Here is a 25,013-nt window from a genome sequence, read left to right as displayed (position 1 = left end):
ATTGTTGAAGTTATGGTCATTTCATTTGTCTTTTTGTCTGTGACCTGTCACTCAAAATAAATGTAAAATGATAACAATTCAAGTGCCGATATATTAAATATACATGAATGTCCATCATTTTAAAAATTTTAAATTAATATAAGTACATATGTCAAATTAAATAATTGTATTATGCAATTTTATTATCAGAAGTTTTTCCTGTCTTTTTTTTTTTCATTTGTCTTTTTGTCCTTCTGGCTTGTCAGCAGTCACAGTATGTGATGTTGCCACTCTCTAAATGTGTGTTACCCTGTGTCAGTGATGTAACACCTAGGAGAACTTCAAACAAGATGTGTTGTTTATTTCACATTTTCAACAGCTGGCGTGAAAATAAAAGGGGAAAGCAATCCATATAATAGAGCTATCAAACAGATGGTATTTTTTTCTGAGATGGTCGGACTATGCTTCCTGCCTACAACACTTACTTTTGGTAACTTTAATTCAAGACATTGAATTAAGCATTGGTAGCATCCACCCCGACGACTTCATTTCCCATTACGCTTAGTTGATCCATCTAGTGGGAGAACATTCATGTTTAGTTTCCTCATTCAACACACGCACACAAATTGTTCACAAATGCATAAGGTCCCAGGTGTGCAGGTGTGCTTTCAAGAATTGGTCCCCATAAGTATAGATATACAAGCACCACACCAAACATATATTTATATCTTTGCAAAAATCCAGTCGTCTGAGAATCCTTCTCCTTTACTATCTGAATAGAACTGAAGGCAGAATTACATATTTACGTCACACACTTTCAGTGTTAACCACAGTCCAAATATATTCATGCGATACTGATGAGATGAGATTGTATTGTTTCTTTGGACCCCAACCTAACTTTTTATGGGATACATGTATGGGTTATAGGCCATTTTTCTTGCCATGACCTACTTGGGTACAAAGTGGAATCTAGCTGCGATCATCAATCTCTCCTCAGTGTGGCAACACTATATATTCCAGCACTCTGTCATCAGAGTGGCGTGTCCTGAGCGTCCCGCTTCACTTCTGCGGAGTCATGTCATTGGGAGTTACAGAAGAATGAGTGGGATGTTGCACAGTTAGATAGGGAGCAGGTTAGCTGCACCACTACTGTGTTTCCTGTTTCCCAATAGCCATTACTCATTTTAGGACACTTGTGTTATGTAAGTCGAAGCTTTTGGAGTCTGCCTACCTGCTAAAATCCCTGCTGATCACCGGCCTCTCTCATGTTTTGTCTGAATACTTGGAAATGTAATAAGATACATCCTTTCATGCGTTTCAGTAAGTACTGGGAATATGTCTCCTATTGTAGGACATGAGGTGAGGGACACCCTGGAAAGGTGGTTGGCCATCTTAGGGATTGAGTAGATGAGTTTTATAAGTTTTTATTTAAATTTCATTAAATACCTTGATAATGCTGAAACAATTGTTTTTAAGCATTCCATGATGTCCTGAGTTGAATTTTAACTGTTTAACTGTTTAAGATGATTCTGAAGCAAACTCTCGTTTTTGATAATGTTGACATCAACGGACAATTATAGACAGTGTATAAAAACAAATTTAAAAAAAAGAGAAAACACAGCATTCTGACCGCATTTAACCACTATTATACAAAACAAAAATCCCTGAGTTATCGGTGACGTGTCCAAACGTCCGTGTTTTATGGAGCCATTGCTTCATACATTCACTTTGAAACACTGAGTTTAAAAGTCCAACTGTGCGCTTTGTCGGTACAGAGGCGCAAGTATTCCCGAGCATGCGCACTTCCCAGCCTTCCTCCCCTCTCTGCATCACCGCGCCGTGTCCTCCTCAATCTCCGAAACACAATATCACTTGTTGGAGAAGCTCGTGGCATAAACCGTCGCACCCCTAAAATATCGGAGGAAGTTGGGTGGGAAAGCTGCAGCAGAGAGGCGGTGCGCTGTCGGAGCGGAGGTTTGATGTTGTTCTTCACCACTTTACTTTATTGAAGGTACGTGAACGCACCGCTTGTTTTATAACCTCATTCACAAGAAACATTCATTCATGTTATTTTGGCTTGGGAACTGCTCAGTAAACTTTTTAGCATTTTAACTGCTCATGATATTCGATAGACAGGTGTGACCGCGTTATACTAAACGGATAAAAAGTAATAATGCAACAATAACAACTGGCCAAAAAAAAAAAAAAAAAAAGGATTAAAATGGAGGCAGATACCATTCAGTAGAAGCAGTGAAATCTTCAAAAACATATTTCAAACGGCTGTGAAAGGCTGATGAAAAGACTGGTTTTAACCTAACACGATGGGCTGAAGAGAACTGCAGCTCAGCCACGCTCTCTCAAGACTGGGACTGCAGCACTTTGGAGTTTTCACAGTCATGCAGTCTTCTCGCTTCATTATTATTTGTCATCATTTCACACCCATTGACACAGAGATTGCAAAACTCATTTAGCCCCCCCTCCCTCGTGCTCACTTCCACACAAACCCCAGGAGAAGATATGAGGGGAAGAAAAATGACAACAACAAAGAGGGAGATGTGTCGGAGAACTTCTACCCCATGCTGCTCAAATCTCAGCTCATTTCCCCCCAGTTTTACAGGTGCCTCATTTTTCTCCATTTTGGATCGAGCCCTGTTTTTCTTCTTTTTTTCCAGAACATGCCAGGCGTGTCATTTAAAATATATTTTTACATTGTCTTTCACCAACAATCATCATGATGTTTGAGGGGCTTTTTCTTCTATGTTTAAGTTGCCTTACACCATGTTTAAAAATGAATTTATCCACATTACCATGGCGCATCATGTAGCAGCTGTTTCCATGGCAACAAAACAACATCATAAGAAAGTGGTCAGATGATGCCTGAAGAAGCAGTGAGTGGTCCAAACTCTCTGAACAATAGAAACTGCCAGAAAATCAAGTAATTGCTTTGTGTTTTTCAGTGGTGGTGTGAAGCTTTGTTTTAAACCCTAAACCCCCATGAATCATGCTGCAATATGTATCTGACCAACCTCCAGTTCGTAGATGCTGCATTCTTTTTTCTCTCTGTTAGAAAGAAAGAAATCTGAAGGAAATCTTAGTCATGCTTTGTTATATGATGTTCATTCATTTATTTATTGTCCTTAACCTGTGAATGATCAGAAAACCAGATGAGACCACTGGTTTTTGATGCTGCAGTGAGTTCTTATTATTTGAAATATCTATTTTGCTTTTAGAATTAGACATTTGTTTTCCTCTTTAAAGCTAAATTTAAAATGTCAAATAGTGATCGGGAGGCTGGTGGACTAATAGGATTGTAGTGTGTCTTTGGCGCAAACACATCAGGGAGTGGCTCCAGCTGAACCAAAAAAGGAGGTGGAGGTGCAGAGGTTCATTGAGAGTAATCACAAGGAAGCTCATGCCCACCATTAATAGTCTACTTCAATAGTTCTCATCTCAAGTCTTGGTCATTATCAGTTAAGTAGCATGTATTTGGACATGCGCTCAGCTCAGCAGCATTTGAAACATTTGCATTCCCATTAGTGAAGAACAGTTCATTCAGAGTTTTCAAAAGCGAAAGATAAAAAGACCCTGAATCAGCAACTGTTGAGGGCCATCCGTCTTTTTGTTCTCCTGTTGAAGGAGAATCTCCTCTTTGTGAAGAAGATCGCTGTGATTAAAAGAGAGACACGAGCAAGCAGGTTTTGTCCCAAAGATGTGCGCTCAGTGTGTTAAGTCCCTGAAAACAACCCACGCTTCATTATTCTAGTCAGCAGGCGTGACCTTTGTTTTGGTTAATTACCTTTTCGATATTCTTTGATGTTGCTCAATAAATGTTATTATCTTTAGTGTTACAAGAAGAGTATGTGAGATGGCTGGAGAGTATGAAACTTACTGTACACATCCCTTGTTTTAGATCAGTGTTTTTCAACCTTTTTTAAGTCACGACACACATCGTTCACTGAAAAAAAAAATCCGAGGCTCACCACAAGTGAAAATCCATTTTATTTTGTGAACAATTCTAGCTACTGACTCTAGGCTATTTTGGCATGTTATTTGCAGAAACAAATTTCAGAAAATATATTTCTTTAAAAATGTCTCCAGAAAGGGTGGGCGAAATGGCAAAATATATCAGGATGAATTTATTTTCTCTCGTCAGTTTACATTTTGGAGCACATTTATTTTGTTTTGTATTTAGTATTTGGCCAATTTTAAACCACCAAAGTTCCACTTTTGTTGATATTAGTAAAAAATAAATATCAAGACCATAAAACACTTGTCCCCTTTGACTGTGTGTCATGTTGTCCCTTGTTCAGTATCTTCATCTACATCTACTCAAATTACTTTAGCATTAAATAAAAGAAAATAGTGAAGAGCCATTTCATTCTGCTCTAGTTTTGTGTTTGTCGAAACACATGTAGGATTCTGTAAAATGCACTTCAGATATAATCTTCGACATAGTCGTGTGGAGTATTTTGATGGTGGGTTACAGGCCAGACTAAGAGATGGACTCCTCCACTTTAACTCCCATTTTTACTTACCAGATGCAAACTTTTCTGTCTACTCATTTGTTTGGATGAAAGCTCCGGAAAGATGTACTGAATCCACTTGATCATTAATAGCAAAGGCTCAATATATGTGATACCTTTTTTTATTTTTCATTTTTCATTGCCATTGATGATTCGCTTTCATCTGTCATTAAATTTTCATACTGAAGAAACAAAAATCAAATGTCAAAAAATAGTAACACTTTATTCAAGGACTCATCTGTAATGCTGTAATGTTTGCATATTCAAGTATATTCATATTCAGAGGTCAGAATGCAGTCATAAGGCTCTATAGAACACATTCTAAATGTTCAGAATTATGTATGTAACTTGTGACAAAATGTATAAAGTGATATAAGTTGTCGACCTAACTTCATCTAGTGATAAAGAGTCAGAATAATAATAATAAGTGTGATAAAGATTCAGAATAATAATAATAATCATCTCATATAACATAAACATGAGTTTCCTTTGTTATTACAAAACAAATATTTAGAAGCTAACCCATAAATGCCAGGCTTTTTTCCCAGTGCATACAATGTGCAAAAACAACAAACCTTTTGGTTTACCAAAACAGTGAGGAAAAAAAATGGCTGTTTTTTTTCTTTCAGTCACAGCTGTTTCTGCAAGTTTAATTCAGAATTTCATAATTAAAATGCTAAAAGTATTTTTCCTGGTGAATAGCTTAAATAAAGACTTTTACCATTGATTTTGGCAACTAAGCGGTTGACTAGTGGTACTACATGGCCTCACAGCAGGAAGGTCCCAGGTTTGAATCCAGGATGAAAGCACCCAGTGGGGTGCGACTCCATATCCCTTCTGTTTGTTTACCTGACCTTGGACAACATAGTTTCCTCAAGCAGTCTCAAAGAATGGAGAGGCTGATGACTTTAAATTGCATGTTGGCTTGAGTGTGGGAGTTTGCAACCCCTTTACCCCCTAAAGTGGGAGCTGGATTAAATAACCAATATCCAACTCGTCAACTCGTCCTTGGTCTACATTCACCAATAGTTGTTGTTTGAAAATAAAAGCTTCACGAGTGTTAAACTTATGTGTTTGATCCAATGCTCTGTTGAGCAGGACTCACGCTTGAGCTATGCCTCCCAACTGTTAACCAGGAGACGGATACGATGTCGCGTCTTGCCACTGTCATAATGTGTGAAAAAATTCTGGGCAGAAATACTATTTAATACTGTCCTGCAAAAAAAAGCTATACATTTAAGAATCTTTTTTTCTCAGCCTAAGAAGGAACACTAGCACATACAAACACACAAGAGCAGAGTGCAACAATCCTGACAGAAAACACAGCTGGATAGAAAATCAGATTCATATTTTGAGATTGAATCCAGTGCGGATATAAAAAGTTCAATAATGTCTCCAGCATCATATGACAGTTGTAAATATTTTTTTTTATTATTGTAGCATTATTAATAATAATATCCACAAACATATATTTTTTCTAAAAACAACAACACAGTGACAAGGCATCTTCACAATGTTCTGATGAAGAGACGACTCCTGCAACCTTCATTGATTCCCTCCAGCATGAAAGCACTTTCCTGATACTTTGCACTATTCAGACAGGACAAAGGATCAACCCTCCAAAAGAGGTGGGTTTTGATAATGAAGGAAAATGAACCATAATAGCATCTGAGGAAAAGGCAGAAGTCGTAATTATAGAAGGGTCATCACACAACCAGAAGATCAGGTAGTTATAAGAATTATAAGAACCATCAAGATGGTTCCTTTAAGCAGAGACATCTTTTTACTGCCATTTTAATATAGCAGAACTTACTTTTCTTTCTTTCATTTGTTGCCTAAAAAAAGAGGTTATTTGATTTTTGGTGCTGTTCTGTGGTTTGGTTTAACTTCATAAAATTCAACATTCAGTTGAGTCACTGGAATGTGAAAATCATTGGTGACAAACAAGGGTTCTGGTAGGAAACATTTTTATATTTTGTTTCGCCAAGAGTCAATGCAGTTCTTTAATGATGGAAGCTGCTTTATTAAACAAATTGTATGCTTCGTTTTTATGACGACATGTGATATGGTGCTGGTAGGTGCAATCTGAATGCCTTTCTAGTTTTAATATCTATCCAACGATATTAGGTATTGTGTGATCACTGGTGGCATTTGTTAACAGTTCTCAAAACTGAAGACTTCTCCTCTTTATCACACTTTTTCTGCTGTTATTGAACGAGTTAAGCGCCTTTCAGTGATGTCACATGCAGGTAGACAAATATAATTCAACATGAGTGATATAAGCTATTAGATTTATTGGCATGCCTCTGCTGTGACTCAGTTGGTTTATCCTCTGCTACAATATTAACTACTTAACCTCGATCCCTATCCGGTATCTGCAGCCCCCAGTCTTAGCCAGCCCAAGTCTTTGGACATGATTTCCACCTCTGCTTGGTGACTAGATCTGCTGCCACAGATTCAACCTGTTATTTTTGTGACCACACTCTTGCTCTACATTTTCAACGTGATGCTGCAGCGAAGAAAAATATCAGCCTCCGATCAGGTCTAAGGCTCCAGACAGAAGCTTGCTCAGAATTCTTTTACTCCCACTCTTCCTTGCTGGCTGCCATTTCTTCTACAGGTCTTGCCAAAAAGCAAGTCTGTAAAATGTTACATGCATCATGTCAGAATACTACAACACTTCTAAGGTTTGGGATAATTGCTGCCACAGCAAATTGTATTGATTGTTATAAGGCTTTAAACATGATGTATATTTCAGATTAATTCACACTTAAATCATTTGTTAATAGAAACGAGTGAGCACCATTCCACTATAATACAAATGAGTTTAGAAATGACAGCACGGAAGAGACTTTCTCGCAAATGACTACAAAAAAAAAATCTTTCACGCGTATTTATTTTTCGTGTTTTTATGTATGAGGCAGATTATTTTAGATATTACAGGCTCATTTTGCTGACTCACTGAATCCAATTTAAAATCCACCCACTACTGCAGAGTTGGCACCCGGACAACTTTATTATCACGTGAGACACTTTTTTTTAAGTGAATAACAAAAACGTCTTCCTGATCATTTCTGGAGTGTCATTCACAGAAGCAAGTAGATAAATATTCATGTGATGGGATCTGAGGCTCATAGGAAATAATAATTGTTCAGTTGTTTTGCTGTTGCTTTAAGCAGAAATTCCAACAAATTAAGGTCAGCATGTTGCCAAGAACGTCTGAATAAGAGCCACTGCTGTGTTTACATGGACTGTAATAAATCCATGGCTGATCATTTTTAACCAAGGCTTTTGTTTGCTGTCTAAAGTGGAGTTTCACACCATTCTTCTCTGCAAACTGCTGCTTGTTTTGTAAAGGGTTGTTCTATGTTCCAACCTTTACTATGCTTCCGCCAGGTGTCTCAGAGAAAGGGTGGGTAGACAGTCTCAAAGTTGAACTGCTCACTTCATACTACTTGGCTGAGGTGACTTTAAAATAGTGTCAAGATGTGTTTAGGTCAGGTGCTCCAGGATGCCATGCTGGGAAGAAGCCCTCGGGCAACCCCAGGACATGGTTTGAATGCCTCAGCTCCTGCAGAGAGTTCTGGAAAAAGAAAAAAATGAATGGGTTTAGTGACATACTGTCAGAGACATTTGCGATTTAAACTCAGATTTTTTAAGAACTTTGAGTATAAATACAAATAACGCTGATAGAGAGGAGAATACTTCAACCCATCTGGTTCTCAGTGCACTTATTTCCTCATTGACCTTTCAGGGAAGATATTTTTGTACTTCTTAATGAACATTATTGATCTCATCTTATGCTTTTCTGTTTTTGCGGGGTTGTTTTCTTTACTAACTTACTCTTGGAGTTAGTTGTCAGCTTGGCAAATGTTTGTGCCAAAACAAATATTTTTTTCCCCAGTGGCTCAACTGGTTCGTTTTTATATTTTTCAACTTTAGTTTCCAATGGTGTTAATGTTCAGGCTCATTTTGACTCGCACATCTAAGTTCGGGGTGGGCAAACTGTTCCTCAAAGGGCCACAGCGGGTGCAGCTCTTTGTTCCATCTGCACCCACTGTTTGCCCACCTCCGATCCCAATAATTTCCCCAGGGCATAATGCTGCCTTTAAAGGCACCATGAAGAATAAGATGATTATTATTGAAAATGTAAATGTCCACCATTAATTTACTTTCTTTTATTCTTTATTTCTTCATCTCCAGGATTTACATATTTTCGATGTAAAACAAAAAAAATGTTACATATGTTTCAGTGTTCTATTTCTATTGTTCCTGGTATAGTTTTTGGATTTGTTGTATTTTAACACTCCAATGCTGACCAAGCATTTTTCTCAATATTTTCAAAAATTGTCATCATTTTTTTCCAATTTTTGTGAGTTTCTTTCTTATGTTCCCGTGTCATGTTCACTTGCTTTTATATTTTTGATACAGTATGTGCTGCATTTTACTTTATGTTCCCACAACATGACTATTATGTTATTAACGTGATCTGATGGCTTATAAAAAGTTCTGATTCTTTGCTTAGCTGAATGGGCAAGTTGCCGTCCCACCTCCATCATTAGCGTAATATTGTTTATGACTTATGTTTGGAGTCTAAACGCACCTTGCACTGTCACCTGCAGGCCGTATCTTCCCTGGAAGGGGCACAGGCTGCCATGCCATTTGGCTGTCTGACACTCGGTGACAAGAAGGATTACAACAATCCCTCAGATGTCTCAGACAAATATGACCTCGGACAAGTTGTTAAATCGTGAGTGGCATCAATGCTCGAGTGGCCCAGAACAACCTTTTAAGGTTTCTTTTTTTTTCTCCTTCAGGGATGAATTCTGTGAGATATATCGAGCGAAGGATAGGAACACCCTGAAAATGTTCACCTGCAAGAAATTCAACAAGAAAGATGGACGCAAAGTGAGGAAAGCAGCCAAGAACGAGGTTATGATTTTGAAGATGTAAGTCTACCCAGTTTGGTTAATAACATGATAATTATTATAGTGATAGTACATAGAAGGGCTAAAGCTCAATAAAACAAGGTTCTGGCTTCTTCCAAGGTGAAGGTTCACTGATCAGTTATTGATGCAAGACTCAGCCTTCATTTTTATGTTGTGAAGAGCCACTCAACGGTTATTCAATTTCTGTAGGGTCCACGCTACTGCGAGGGCCCGTCAAGCAAAAGTAGGAGTGAATAAATTAAAGGCTTATCAGGGCGCAAAAAGTGCAAAATAGGAAATGCTGTATGTAAGATCGTAATTATTCCATAAAAAACATTTGTGTGTGTGTATATTTATCTATCTATCTATCTATCTATCTATCTATCTATCTATCTATATATATATATATATATATATATATATATATATATATATATATATATATTCGAATACAATGTTTTTTAAAGTAAAAAACATTTTTTTACTTTACAAAAAAAAAAACAACCCACATTTTAAATTTATTTATTTGTTCATTTTTCAGTCCTGCACATGTATGATTTGCCTTTAATTCCGCTCCTTTTCTCCTCTTTGTCTGCAAGGATCAAACATCATAACATTCTCCAGCTGGTTGATGTATTCGAAACGAAGAAAGAATACTTCATTTTCCTGGAGCTGTGAGTCACAGTAAAAGGCCAGATGTGAAGTTACGCTATATGTTTGATCAAAAATCTGAAATCTCACCAGAGCCACGGGGCGGGAGGTGTTTGACTGGATTCTGGACCAGGGTTACTACTCAGAGAGGGACACCAGTAACGTCATGAGGCAGGTTTTGGAGGCTGTAGCATACCTGCACTCTCTCAACATCGTCCACCGGAATCTGAAGGTAGACTGCACTACTGACATCTAGTGGGGGAAACAGAGACTGAACGAATGATCGCTTCTCTTTTCCAGTTGGAAAACTTGGTGTACTTTAATCGATTGAAACACTCGAAAATTGTCATTAGTGACTTTCAGCTGGCCAAGCTGGAGAACGGACTCATCAAGGATCCATGCGGAACCCCGGAATATCTCGGTAAAGGATTGTGATGTGCGTTTTGCCCACAAACTCACACTTCTGCTGAATCATTTTGCCCACAGCACCTGAGGTGGTTGCAAGGCAGAGATATGGACGGCCTGTTGACTGCTGGGCCATAGGCGTCATCATGTATATACTGTGAGTAGCTGCGGGGCCTATGAGGAGTTAATGCAGTGTTGCCTCCGTCAAGCATCTTTCTTTCCCAACAGTCTGTCCGGAAATCCCCCCTTCTATGATGATTCTGAGGACGACTCTGACAACAGGGACAGAAATCTCTTCTTAAAGATTTTGTCAGGCGACTATGAATTCGACTCTCCGTACTGGGATGACATCTCAGATTCTGGTAAGAGATGCTTTTATTTTTACGATAAAAGAAACGCACAATCTGATACGTGCTGTGTTGTGCCTGATTTGTAGCGAAAACCTTGGTGGCTTCTTTGATGGACGTAGACCAAGATCAGCGCTTGACTGCACAAGAAGCCATCGCCCATGAGTGGTATTCATCAGTCATTTATCTAGCCATTTCATAGTGACACCAGAGTTGCAGAAGAGTCTGTGTGCTCTGTTGCATTGCCGCTGTGTTTATGGAGATTTGTGGTGACACCTGTAACATTTTTATGCTTCCCTCAACAGTGTCTCTTGAGTTCCACCAAACTTTTCACCTCAAATGTAATTCTTTAATAACTAATGTTTGTTCACGCAGGATTTCCGGGAACGCTGCGTCAGACAAGAACATCAAGGATGCAGTGTGTGCCCAAATAGAAAAGAACTTTGCTAAAGCGAAGTGGAAGGTACAGTAACCCATATTGGAGGCAAACTCTACAAGGTTTTAATGTTGCCGTCATTCTTATAGAAAGCTGTCAGAGTCACCACCATGATGAAGAGACTTCGAGCGTCAGAGCAGGGGGCTGCAGGTGCCACTGGTCTGACCACTGAGGATCCGAGCAAACCCGCCGGCACTGCTGCTGCTCCAGGCAGCATCAGCGTTGCCTTGAGTGTCAAGTCTGTTCTTAGTGAAAAGGCACCTGACACACAGACTGACAACGCCTCTGCAGCTCAGATGAATGCAGCCAGGCAGGGAGAGAACAATGGGGATGCTCTGCAAATGTTGCCCCAAAGAAAGGCTGATTAGGAGTCAAGCAACACAGAGAACAGGAGTTTGACATCCTGGAAGCACATGAGCAGTTTGACCAATAAAGTCAGTGTTGCGTGTTCCGTCTAGCTAGTCCTGAGTTTGGTAAATTGTTTTGTGCGATCGCTAACTTTTCAATTTCTTTGTTTCATACTGGTTGTCCAAATGAAAATCATCCTTGACTTGTTTTTAGTGTAACAGTCCCTTTAAAAAAACTGTTTAAGAAGTAGCTTTTCCTCTGTTCTTTATCTTCAAAAAGCAACATATAACTTTGTGTTTCATCATATTTGTACATCATTCTGTATATATGAACTATTTCAGCAGGTCAAAATCTATTGGCTTCATAACTTGTATTTTTTGTAGTGTGAACTTTAGAGAAGTTAATAAAATGAGAGAAAGGGGATACATTATGAGCATGGAGGATGTGTAATCACTAGCAAACCCTACCAAGTTTTTTTTCTTTACTTGCTTTTCAGTTGAATGTAGTCACGACAAATCAAATGTAATACATGGGTTCTAATAGTTTCTTAGGTACAGTTTAAATAGAGATTGCGTATTTTAAAAAAGATTACTCCAATAAGTCCTCATTTTGTCATAATCCTGAATAACCGACTTAATTCTACTTTGTTTATTGCCTCATGATAATTTTTTCAAAGACTTCTATTTGGAGTATATGGAGTAACTGGAAGGACAATGTTCTTATATGAATGAGGATGAAATGCATATTTAATATAGTAGAGCGAATTGCCTGCAGTTTAAATAGAGGGGGGAAAAATGTTCCGATGCAAGAAAGAATTCAAGTGTATATTAATATAACTTGCAATTGTAGAAGACTTTTTGTTTGTTTTAATTTTTGTTTTAAGTGCCTTATTATGTGTCGCAGTACTGAATGAAAAGGAAAAACCTTGCTTAGAACTGCTTGTTAATGTGTTATTTGTGTGTTTTTGCCAATATCTTGCTTTGCTGTCCAAATTGCGAAATTAATGTTGATTCCTGTGTTCCGTCACTAAATGACTTCATTTAGATGTAAATCCTGAACATTCTCTGTTGTGTTGTTTATAGCTGTTGTTGTGTTGTATCACTTGAAATAGCACAATTAGGACAATTCTTCTTTTTTTTGTACCACACTGTATAGTTTACATTGTATTGTAGGTTGATATGTGTTATTTTATTATGTGTATATTTTATTTTATAATTTGGTTTTAGACACTAAAAGCTCAGTTGTTGCAGCATTGCTTGTGATGTAATAAAACTAGAAATATAGATATTACTGATTGTTTGTCATTTATATTCTCCTACACAATCCTATAACACTTCATATAACTACGGCTAAAATTCATGAAATTAAACAAATTATTAAATGAAAACAAAATGATCAATAATTTACTTTTTAAATACTTGATTTGTTAACGAACCGTATAAATCGCTGCATAAGTGTGAGTATGAAGAAAATACACTCGGACAGTATCGTATCCTAACGTTAACCTTCGTCCATCTTCGGCTGTTTCCGGTAGTCATGTGACGTACCGCTAGGGGTTCGGCTCTACAGTGTGTCACCCGTTTATAAATAGCCAGTGGAAGCTATCGCACAATTTAGATTCAAACCTCTGGATTATCTTCCAACATTTTGGGCGAGCTTTAAGGTAAACCTAGGCCTATTTTGAACTTTAGTGTTATCGAACCGAAATTACGATGGCGCTGTTTGTAGAATCGCTTATATCAAGTAGCTGGCTGTGTTAGCAGTCTCACCAGCTAATGGATATTCTCGGCGATTTGCGAAGCTAGATGAGCTACATTTCTTATTCCTGTGACGCAAATAGCGGTGCTTAGTTCACTCTGCCTGAAACAATAAAATAAGGTTAAAATAAGGCCGCGCTTCGGAATGCGTAGTTATAAAAACCCAGCGCACTTTAGCCCAGCGGCTAACAAAATTAGCAGCGCTGGTGTGACGCTTGCAGCCATTTTTACTGATGTGCGGAACACATTTTTCGAGATTCTGCACAATGAAACGATAAACGTCACTGCGTGCCAGTGTGGCATTGTAGCAATCGTAACACCTTGTCTGGTTTACAATGCGCTCATGTTATTCACGTTCAATACTTACAGTTATGCTATATGACTTTCTGATTATGTCAATGTTAAAGTTTTCACTCATATTTTATCAGTCAACAGTTTTCTATGATCTACTGATGTTTTTACTTGTGTTTTAATAAGTTATTTTCTTTACGTAATTCGTTCCTGATTATGATTTAAAGTTTACATAGCAATAATTTCAGTGGTGTTTATGTTTAGGCATGCACACATTTTGTGAGTCTGAACTGAAGATGTGTTCTGAGCTGCCCTATAGAATGTGGCCTTTAAATAATCGTGAATTTGGGCGCCAACTTGTCCAGGGACACCCATCCTGCCTGGTACAGGTTGACCTTATGGTGTTATCAGCTGTATCTCACAGGGTGCAGGAAAGTCTGTGTTTATGCATGTGTGGAATAGCCAGCTAACTTTCTTGGCATGGCTTTAGGCTCTTCCATCCTCTTGTTTTCCAAGTTCAACCAATAGTTGAACCAGAAAAGGAAGCGACAACATGCACTTATGTAAATGTTGGGACTTAAATCAGGGCTCTGACAAAGCCCTTTGCTGCAGATGCTGATGGATTCATGATCATGTGGGTGTTCACCATCCTTTTTTACTTATTCTGTGCATTATTGCCCAAACACACTCCTCCATGTCTGTCCTTCATTGTTCCAGCCACCGCCTCAGAATCGTGGGGAAAGGTTGATCAGAAATCCTCTATAAATTTTGACCCAGTCTCGTAATTCCTTCAGGTTCCCTTCTGTTTTCAAAATGTGGGACGGACCGGGACATGGGCATCGAGGGGGTCCAGCATTTCGGTGAGTTTTGCATTCGATATACATTTTATATGCCATTGTACAATGTTAAAATCTTGCTTTATTTTTGGTAACTTGTTCGCAGTTTGCGAGATGTCAATTTCATTTGCCTTTTGTTATTATTTGCAACTATAATTAAAAGACTTATAATTTATCAATAAAAGAAAGAATGAATGGATATAAATTACTATGCAAACATACTTGTTCCATAATTTATAAAGGTACTTTTTTGTTAAAATGTAATTTAGAACCTTTTACTGTTTGACAGATAAAACTTCCTTGACTGTATCGCTGGCTCATAGACAATCGCAGAGGAATCGACAATGAATTTATTTTTGTATTCAGAGCATCAAAGACTATATTTGTCACATGTGTAAGACACAGGTGGCATGAGAGCCTGTGAGCACCCTCATTTGTGTGAGTCTTGACAGCCCTGTAAAAACCTGCACTACACGGAACCGTCGGAATGCAGAGAGGGAACACTGTTGTAGGTATCGGGTGCTGTCATGAGCGAGTGTTTGACTTTTTGGCCAATATCGGTACTGGGACATCTCTAGTTTATACCATCGTCCATGTGCTGTCGTGATCATTATCCATTGAATTATGAGAATATAGATACTTGGTCACAAGTATCTATATTCTCAAGGTGGGCGATCCTTGACGTACTCCTGCCACACATGATCTGTTTTGACCTCTTCTGAAACCTTTTGTTCACTGAATGTGTTTTATGTTCCAGAGGTGATCATCGCGGGGAGAGATTTGGTGGCAGAGATCGCTCTATGCTTGATTTTAGACCTAGAGATCAAATGAACATGGGCCCCTTTGGCCCCATGGGTTCAAGACCCCTAGATTTTCCTCAAATGGACATGAGAAGAATGGACGGTCCGCCAATGCGGGGGCGTGATATGGACCCACGTGATATGCGTGGCCGAGAGCCTAACAGAGATTTCTTCAGATCTGGAGAAGAACAGAATTTTAATTTTAGAAGGCAGTATGACGGTCCTTTCAGAGAAAACGCAATGAATTTACATGGTTTCCCAGGCTCGGGTAGAAACCAGCCAGATATGGGAGCAAGAGGGATGCCACAAAGGGAGCATGACCGGTACATGGGCATGAGAGACAGGGACTCGTCTCACTTTGATATGCCTCAGCTCAACAATCCTAACATGGAAGGGAGGCGTGGGTTTCCTTTGGATAGACAAGACAGAGGCGACGAGTTTAGAGATAGACATGACAAACCTCCAATGCGGGGCACTGGTCCTCTTGAAATGAACATGCCGCCACATGAAAGGACATTGATCAACTCAGATCGGCGAGGAGGGCATAATTTCCCTCAGCGAGGTGGGTTTGGTTCTGATATGGATTTTCGTAACCGCCCTGGCCCGTCAGCTGACTTCAGGTGTCGAGAACGCTCTCCTTTACGATTCGGACATTTTGGCTTCCCTCCAAAGGATGAAACGCAGTCTGATGTCCATCCAGATACGAGTGATTCTAGACAATCAAGGGAAGGGGAATATCCGGAGCTGAGTGAAAGTCAACTGATGGATTACCGAAGTGGCGAAGAGATGACTCTTGCAGAAGAGTGGAAAAATCGGCAAAAGGATAAACAGACGTTCTTAAACAAGGACACGAGAACCGCACCAGAACCCAGCTTCCCTGGTTATTTTGGTAGAGATAGCAGTAGGACTTCACCACCATTTTCCAAACCAGGTCAGCCACCAGCTGATTTTGATCGGAAAGATGGCTTTCCTCATGGTGATCGCTTTGTTTCAATGGAGCAACCACCTCTTGGCAACAATACTGCCCAAAACCATCAGCTCCTTACAGGAACTCCTAATGCTGGCGCTCTTGGAATGGAAAACAAGAATACATTTTGGCCTGGCCAAGAAGGCCCAAACCGTCATTCCAATCGGTCCAATCACAATGAAAGGCTTGGATTCCCTCCAGAGAAGAGTCAAGACCTTCAAGAGTCTCAGAATCCCATCGATGATTTAAAAAGACACAATGCGGGACCTGTCAAAAGCAATGTAGAGGAAGGTAGTGACTTCCCAAGCAGTGATTCTTTACAAGGAAAAGACCAAGACTATCGAGACATTGACTACAGAACTGGCTCTGGAAGAATATTTGATTACAAGAGCGAGGAGTTGCATGCGACGGAACCGCTGATCAAAGACTCTGAGCCTGTCGCATCTTCAAAATTTAGTGGGCCTGCTTCTCAGGTGGGTGTTGTTTTGGTTCTTTTGCACTGATAGCTTGCTAACTTTTTAACGCTTTTTTTAATCCCATCATTATGAAAATATTTTTGAAGGATCAAGATTACCGGAGTGCATCATTAGAGGACAAGGTGTCCCAGTCCATCTCCATTACAGGCATTCCAAAATCTGCTACAATGGAGCAGGTGATGGTTTTTAAGAAAAAGATGAGCCACACTGTGTTAATGCTTTGTAAATATAACTGATTTCATTTGTTCTGTTTCAGATTCTTAATGCCTTTGCGGATCATGATGGTGTGCTAATGCGGGGAATGAAGATCAAGAGTGTTGTTCCAGGTATAGTTTCAGTTTCTGTACAGAAATGTTCGTGGGGCACTCGATCGCAATATGTCCCTTAATGTTTTGTTTCGAAAAATACTACGGCACTGTCCTTTAAATCTCCATGTGGTGCGATTGCTCTTGAATTGTATGAACTCTCTCAGTAAAGACATGATTCTGCTGCGGGGAGGGTGTTTCGCCAATGCTGTTGTGTGCCACGGTGACTGAGTATTTACTGGCAGCATCGGAGACGTGATGCTGTTACAAGTGAATGTGTCTTCTGGTAGAATTTCTCGTCCCAATTCCTTCCAAAGCACATTAGTTCCAGACCAACAATATTCAAGTTACGCTGATATGGACATTGTTTAAATATGTGCACTTTTTATTTTGTATAAGTTTCAGACAGTTTGTGGTTTCTGGTGAAACACAGCAGTCTTTTACTGCCATTCACGATGGCAAATTGTTTGGAATACGACTTGGTATTACTTCTCATGAAGTCAGATTATTACGCTGGACTTAAAATACCTTGCAATAAAAGGTATGTCGAGGTCCGGCTCTGAGAAATCTTTTCCCAATGATCTCGTGCTGTTTGTGACTTGCTCTCTTGTTTGTTTAAGTGGGTGACTGTCCTTACTGGAAGTGACTAACGAAAACCATCTGTATTTCAAATGCTGTCCCCAGGTTACAGCTACGATACCGCCTATGTGGAGTTTTTAAAGCTCGAGGATGCAGTCCGCTTCATGGAGTCCAACAAGGTGGCCTATCCTCGTCAATCTGCGAAGGCCGCCTCTCCCATCAGGAATAAGAGGGCTTGAGAGGGCATTTAGTAGATGGGCAAGGAACAGATGACTCAAATAACCAAAAAAGGATCCATTCAAATTTACTTGGTTATGCAAATTAACTCTCTTTTTGACTCTTGAAATGTTGACCACCTTCGTCCTAAAGGTTGTATTAGGTTAAAAAAATACAGGAAATGTGTTGCATGTACGTTTTAGGAGAGGGGCCATTGTGTTGGGATAGTTCCAGTAACGTGCTAAATATCTGGCACTTAAAAGTGACCCGTCATTTAGTAGAAGAGCTCAGCTATCTTCTAAAAAGCATTCATGTTTTTCTACTACAATAATTAGTAAATGGTGGCTGCTTTTAGGTGGACCATTGACTTGTTATGCCTCTGTGATGTGTCATTTCACCTGAGAGTTGGTATTATGAAGTTTTCAGATGTTAAAAACATAAATTTTAAATGTTGCTTTGCTGTGTGTGTGCAGCGCTTCAGGAGGACGATTATTACAGTGCATTATATGTAATGCATATTGCAGATTTCCAGATTTTTGCTATCCAGAAAATGCTGTTGAATGGCGGTGTCTTGGCCGCAGTACTATTGTGGTCATAACAAGAGAAGGTTGTGACTTGTTGTGTTGATAGTGTCTTTAAGTTGAGTAGATTTTGCATTTGTGCTACAACATTCACTAGCTATTCCACATGTGTGGGTTGGTTCCCTGCTGTTTTATTTGATGGATACATTTCAATGAAGTGTACAAGGAGCATCCAGCGTGATCACCTAGAGGGTTGTTTTAATCTTCAGACAATCAATAGCACTTCTGCAGACTGGATTTGGAGTAAGAGGTTTGGCTCTGGTTTTCAGAGATTCAAAGTTGGTTTGAAAGTCATTGCTGTAAAGGATTTGATTTGGATGTGCACTATGAATTGCATGGTCACATTGAGTCCATGTCGGGCTACACGTGTATGCGTCATCAATTTCAATGGGGTTTTGCTGCATCAACTCTTTGTGCATATCCTCTTATTTTTTTCTGAAACTTGTTTGGGTTAAATACAAAAAGCCTTAGAGGTCCTACTTCCATATTGACTATTTTTAGTCTTCTTTGTCACTATGTTCTTGAACTGCTCAGCGGTAGAGCCTTTCCTCTTCTTTTTTTTGCCATTTTGTCTTCAACCAATAACCATAGCTTATTGGCTCCTGCCCTTGGCTGAACATTTCCTGCCCTTGACCCTGACCCCGGAAGAGTATGCTTTCTTCATCTTTGAATTCTCGCTGCAGGAGTTCAGCTCATTTCTTTCCTTATTGCATCTCCTCTTGGTCTGGTCTTTTCAATCTTCATGTTCATCATGTTATCTGGAAGCCGATCACATCTAACTTGGAGAGGATTTTCATTGAAATTCTTGTCATTCTACAGATGTGTTTAGTAAGTTACTATACTATACTATACTTTGATCTTGGTCATTTGCTGATTTAACATTTCTCACTATACTTGTCTTTGGGGTGCGCACATCAACTCCTGATTGGAGACTTGTGAGGTAGAAAAAGGTTGTTAAAAAGTTTGTCCTGAACATTTATGGTATAACTTGGTGTCATGAGGATTTACCTGGCAGAACCTGTAAACTCAGGTTGTCTAACATGGAAAGAGACAGTTGTCCTTGGTGGTTCGATTCCTTCTTTAAGCATAACTTGATTCCTAGTTTAAGCTTAAACTCATCGATATCTTGCAGAAGAAAAGTGAAACACCCTTGTCTCGAACACCTTTTTAAAAGTGAGCCAGAATATGGGTGTTGAATGACAGTGATAGCGAAAGTGAAGGGCCTGCACCGACACTGTACAATCTGAGCTTCAATTATTTCAATTCGTCGATGAGCTGCCATACTGAATCCATCCTTTTCTTCCAGGGCTCCCTGAAGGTTGGCACTAAAAGCGTTTCTATGAAGTACGTCCATTCAGAGGAGCATAAAAGTGGTGTCCATGTAAGTTCTGAGATTTGTGTGATAATTAAATTGGACTGAAAAGCCAGAATCCTGTGCTCAAGGATGTAAAGTTCTTGAATTGTTTTGAATTCCATTTCGTTTTCCTAAGCTTACACATGTATTTTTGGGGCAGAATCAGGTTGTCGTATTGGAAATAAAGCGGTAGTTTGTGGACAATGAACTACTAATGGTGAACTGACACAGTTGCTTTGTTTGGTTTTAAATCAGGAATCAGATCTGAAACCATCCCACCTCCAGGACGCCTCCCTGCCTAACACCGATCAGCCGTCAGAGGAGCTTAACACCAGCAACCAAAATGGGTACAATTCAAAAGGCCCCATGGATCCTCTGTCCCAGCCTCCTCTGCAGAGAAGTTCTGACTTGACGCCGGAGGCTTGGCAACAACAGGTGGACCAACGTCTTCAGCAGCAGGAAAAGGACTCGTATTCAGAGTCCTGGGGTAACCCTCACCTCCCTCCTCCGCATCATGGTGCGCAGCACAGTTCACAGCAGTCTGATGGGATCTTCAAGTACAGCAAAAGTAAGTCAACGTTTCTGTTGTTGACGTGGGAGCCATACCTTCCTCATCGTGTTTCCTGGTTTGGAGCCATAAAATTCTGTGGGGCAAATGATTTCCTTTCTGCTAAATGGGCCTTACAACTCAATAAATCTGAGGCAGTGTGCCTCAAGAGTAAGAACATTAACCCTGTATTGGACTGTGGAACGTGTGTTCTGAATGGTGTTTCTTACCTGTGGGTTAAGTGACTCAAGATAGTGGGGAAGTGAACTTCTGTTCATGGTTGTTTGTCTTCTGTGTTGCACAGCAATGATCATCAAAAATGTCAAGCCCACAACCACAGTAGAGACCTTCCTGAAAGCTCTGGATCCCTTTGCCTACCTGGATGAGAGAAATGTCCGTCTAGTAAAGGCGAAGCCTCCATCAACAAAGTGTTTCTGCTTTGTTGACATGGACTCACATGAGGTATTTATTTATGTGTTCTAATATTGTCACTTTAATTGTCAGATATTTCTCAAGTTTGTCTTTTCCTCCCTTGTGATTTCAGCAAGTGACACGACTGGTGGAGCTCCTCACGAAGCCTAAACCTCTCTATATTGATGGGGTCAGAGTTTATGCCGAGGTTGCAAAACCTCTGAAGAACAGAGAGTGAGTTGCCAGACCTGCTCAGGTTAAGATTCACTGAGGTTTCCTGCATCTCATTCATCTGGTGTGCGCTTCATTGCAGCTTCAGGAGGGACTTTGATAAACCGAGCAGCTCCATCATGGGATATCCGGCTGATGCCAGCACGGTAAGTGCCACCCTTTTGTCACTTCCCTGTAAGGACTCATTGATATATAGATCTGAGTTTGAGAAGATCTTCTCTGTCAGTCTCAACCAGTGCCGCATCAGCACCCGCCACTGTTCACTCAGCCTCCACCTTTTATGCCTCCCACGCACCCACCGACGTTTCCTCCTCCTGCAGTGCACGGTGAGTCTCCGAAGGTGAAAACAGTCTCTGAACGTCGGGTTTATTTGTTTGTCTTTTATTTTTATTTTTTTCAGTAGGCAATAGGACGACTGGTGTCCCCAACCCAGCTGTGCAGTCAGACCCCAGCTTCTCTCAGGTAGGTTTGTGTTATGTTGCCTCAATCTGAAGTGGAAACGTATTATGTTGGCAGGACAAACAAGCAAACTTTCATGATTTCATCTGGTCAAGGCTGGTGTTTTTAAAAAGTGTAACACTTTTCACCTTGTTCTGGGAACTGTTCAGGGGCTTGGTTATGGTCCGACACCAGTCCCAGATCCGTTGGGGCCGGCTGCTGGAGCCAACATGCCACCGGTATCCGAAGGAGTGTCTGCCACTCCAGATGCCTCACACTCGTACAGCTATGGTGGGTTTCTTAAATGGACCGTGAATCAGTCCAGTGATGCTTTATTTCACTTCATGAATTTTGTCTCTTCAGCTACAGATACTCCAGACGTGAGCGGCTATTTATACGATGCCACATCAGGTTTTTACTACGACCCAGAAACCACACTGTACTACGATCCTAACTCGCGTGTAAGTACACAAATATTAATCCCAGGTCCCTTTGGTGTCTCGTATTTAATGTCTTGTTTGCTTGTGAACAGTACTTTTATAATGCCCAAAACCAAGAGTACTTGTACTGGGATGCTGCTTCAAAGACCTACATCCCGGTGCCGAGCGGGTCGTCTGAGAACCAAACTGTGATGATGACAGCTGAGGACCAGGCCATCCTCTCCAACCCTGCTGCAAATGCTCCTCTGGAACTGAAGAAAACATCAGAGGCGCCACACACGGCGCAAGCTCCAGCAACTTCTGCTACCTACACAAATCCTGATCCTGTTGAGAGTACGCCACCAACCTCCGAGAAAAAAGAGGAGGACGAGGAGTCTGCGAAGAAAGAGAAGGAGCGGGAGAGCAAAGAGGAGAAGCCCAAGAGTCTTGCTGCTGTCAAGGTGAAGATCATATATTTGATTCTAACATTGCTGTGGATGCGAGTTCCTTCATCTGCAACTGCTCATGGACAGATCATGAAGGATATGGAGCGCTGGGCCAAGATCCAGAACCGCCAGAAGGACAGTGTGCGGTCGCCATCGACGGTGAGGTCGGGCTCAGACGAAGACAAGAGGCAGTCCAAGTCAGCCGATGTTGGATTTGCTGTTTTTGAGCGAAAGGTGGAAAACAGCTCTTTTCATATGTTTCCATATGCTGAGGTACTAATTGTTGGTTTCATTGTGTTTTCAGAACTCAGGAGGTGAAGACCTCTTCAAAAAACCTCTCGCTCCACCAAAGACCAAAGATGAGAAGTCAAAAGTAAAGAGAACTGTTTGATGTTCTACCGCTGGCTTTGATTTAATCTTTCATCCTCTCCTCCACCCAGCGTCCCATGGGATCACTGGGACTCCTGGCATCAGATTATGCAGCCGGGAGCGACGAGGAGGTGGAAGAAGATAAGGAGGACCCAGCAAAAACCAACCAGGTGAAGCGTTCGGAGGAGAAGGAGGACAAGCTGACGGACTGGAAGAAGATGGCCTGTCTGTTGTGCCGGAGACAGTTCCCAAACAAGGATGCGCTGATTCGCCATCAGCAGCTGTCTGACCTGCACAAGGTACCGAGGAAGGTTTCTCATTGATACATGTTCCGTCTGCTCTCATTGCTTTTATGTCTGCAGCAAAACATGGAGATTCACCTCAAAATTAAGAGGTCGAAAAAGGAGCTGGAAGCACTTGAGCATCAAGAAAAACAAGTGAGTGAATGTGGAGTGTGTTCTCCTGACTTCTGACTGTTAACTGGGATTGTTCTTTTCAAGGTCATGTCCTTGAAGAGTGGCAAAGAGGCCACCAAGTTGCCTGAATCTAAGCGGAAGAAACAACAACAACAACAACAACAACAACAACAACAACAACAACAACAACAGCAGCAGCAGCAACATCAGCAGCAGCATCACAGTTCATGGGCCAGTAGTTCGAGGTAAGCTAGTCGAATGTATTAAACCTTAGTAACATGACAGTCTGTGGTTCACTTTGCTCTTTTTTCTTCACATGCTGTTTTTACATTATTTTAAAAGCTTGGGAAGGGTTTGTCGATGTTTAAGGGTTTAAAGGCCTAATGCTGCCACCATATTGAGCCCCATCACATCATTGAACTTGAAGCAGCAGCTGAGACTGGCTGTGGTGTCGGGACTTCAGACACGTGGGCGGAAATGGCACATTTTAAAGGCATCAATGTCAATAAGATATGTCAGGAGTTGATGATTCAAGTTCAGTTTTATGAGTCGGTCTCCACGCTGGAGCCCGTTTTCCAAACTAGCTTAGAAGTGATCCTCCTGCATTTTTCAGCTGGGTGCACCACTGACCTTTCTACAGCACAGACAGAACCACTGCACCCGCGGCTTATAGAGCGGCTTATGTATGAACGAGATCTAGTTTCCTTCTTAAATTTAGTTTGCAGCTAATATCCCGATGTGCTCTATAGTCCGGAATTTACAGTTGTTAGAACTCAAACCAAGACGATAATTTAAACTGGAAACCAATCCCTTTGTGAAATGCTTTTGATCGGACGTAACATCTATTCTATTGATTAATTGCTTTCAGGATTAAAGTTTTAACTTTTTTTTCCACTTTCTTTGATGTTTTCAAAGGGACGATGTCAGTTCACTAAGCGAGAGGCCTGGATTAGGGGCAGAACCCCCTCAGGTAGGTCATCTGTCGATGAAGCTTTTAGATCACTTGACTGTGGTTCTGACATGGGTTTGAACTCTTCTTCTGCAGAAGAAGAAGAAGAAGGAGCCCGTGGTCTGGGAGGGCTACGCCTCTTACAAACAAGCTGTGCGGAAGGCCATGTTCGCAAGATTTAAAGAACTGGAATGATTGCGCATCACCAAACACCAGTCCAGTTGCATGGATTATGTTGGACTGAAACACATGGTCGTCGGTTTCCCACTGAGGCAATTTTAGGAACCAGTGTTGGAAGATGTTTTTTTTTTTGTTGTTGTTTTCTTTCCCAGACATCTGCTATTAGATGGTATCTTTTGGCTGGTTATTAAATTAAATGATTTTTTTTTTACACTTGAATTGACAATATTGTATGTACAAATATTTTTTACATAAAAAAGACATCTGGCTGAAGTTCGTCTTTCTGTCGTGCGTGTGTGCGCCTCCTCCACAAGGTGGCAGCATTATACCTCGTCGGCTCAAAAGAGGACAAAATCTTTCCTCTCCTTGCTCCTGTTTAAAAATTATAAAAATGCATGAATGCAGATGATTGCAGTGTTATGATTCAAAGTTTCTGAAGGGACTATTGTGTTAAATCCCTGTATTTACATTTTTAAAAAAATGTATATAATAGTTCTGTCCAAAATGCACATCTCCTGGGACATTTATTTCCTATGAGAGGCTCATGACGCTGCTCCTGACCTTCATGTCATGCAGGTTTCTTGCCTCATGGGTTCTTGGGTGTGTTTGCACAGCTCAAGGATAATTTTTCTCATTTCCTTTCGAAATGAAAATCAAATCCTCTGCATCAGTTTTAGACACCAGAGCCTCATATTTGCATTTAAATAGGAGAATTTATCACCTACATGGATTATGTTGGGATGTTTTCCAGTCTTATTTGGCCTCATTGTGTCTGTCAAATGGCCTTTTCTTATTCTGTTTGTGATGAACAGTGGAGAAAAACTGAGT

The 25,013-nt window shown here is 40.4% G+C and overlaps 2 protein-coding genes across 3 annotated transcripts; both read left to right on the top strand.

The window, feature by feature from the left end:
- Nucleotides 1-1,829: 1,829 nt before the first annotated feature.
- LOC128760510 (caM kinase-like vesicle-associated protein) lies at nucleotides 1,830-12,851 on the top strand. The gene is made up of 11 exons (XM_053867960.1): nucleotides 1,830-1,990; nucleotides 9,125-9,252; nucleotides 9,320-9,451; nucleotides 10,030-10,104; nucleotides 10,175-10,313; nucleotides 10,382-10,502; nucleotides 10,568-10,643; nucleotides 10,715-10,848; nucleotides 10,923-11,001; nucleotides 11,209-11,296; nucleotides 11,359-12,851. The coding sequence occupies exons 2-11, from the start codon at nucleotides 9,158-9,160 to the stop codon at nucleotides 11,635-11,637; spliced, it is 1,218 nt and encodes a 405-aa protein (XP_053723935.1). The 5' UTR covers nucleotides 1,830-1,990; nucleotides 9,125-9,157; the 3' UTR covers nucleotides 11,638-12,851.
- A 295-nt stretch (nucleotides 12,852-13,146) lies between these two features.
- Nucleotides 13,147-24,458, top strand: LOC128761073 (RNA-binding protein 6). Of its 2 annotated transcripts, none has more exons than XM_053868970.1 (23): nucleotides 13,147-13,280; nucleotides 14,460-14,525; nucleotides 15,259-16,741; nucleotides 16,831-16,920; nucleotides 17,001-17,070; nucleotides 17,734-17,807; nucleotides 19,732-19,806; nucleotides 20,035-20,347; nucleotides 20,631-20,788; nucleotides 20,871-20,971; nucleotides 21,051-21,114; nucleotides 21,195-21,294; nucleotides 21,372-21,430; nucleotides 21,577-21,697; nucleotides 21,770-21,867; nucleotides 21,939-22,286; nucleotides 22,359-22,505; nucleotides 22,576-22,644; nucleotides 22,712-22,939; nucleotides 23,003-23,077; nucleotides 23,141-23,301; nucleotides 23,972-24,026; nucleotides 24,102-24,458. In XM_053868970.1, exons 2-23 carry the CDS (start codon nucleotides 14,479-14,481, stop codon nucleotides 24,198-24,200), a joined length of 4,035 nt encoding a protein of 1,344 aa, XP_053724945.1. In that variant the 5' UTR covers nucleotides 13,147-13,280; nucleotides 14,460-14,478; the 3' UTR covers nucleotides 24,201-24,458. The 2 variants fall into 2 exon arrangements, with proteins under 2 accessions (XP_053724945.1, XP_053724944.1); XM_053868969.1 differs by having other exon boundaries at nucleotides 21,369-21,430.
- The last annotated feature ends 555 nt before the right edge of the window (nucleotides 24,459-25,013 follow it).

Source organism: Synchiropus splendidus, chromosome 6 (assembly GCF_027744825.2).
Source record: "Synchiropus splendidus isolate RoL2022-P1 chromosome 6, RoL_Sspl_1.0, whole genome shotgun sequence".
NCBI classification, from domain to species: domain Eukaryota; kingdom Metazoa; phylum Chordata; class Actinopteri; order Syngnathiformes; family Callionymidae; genus Synchiropus; species Synchiropus splendidus.
This window is presented reverse-complemented; position numbering and strand designations above follow the sequence as displayed.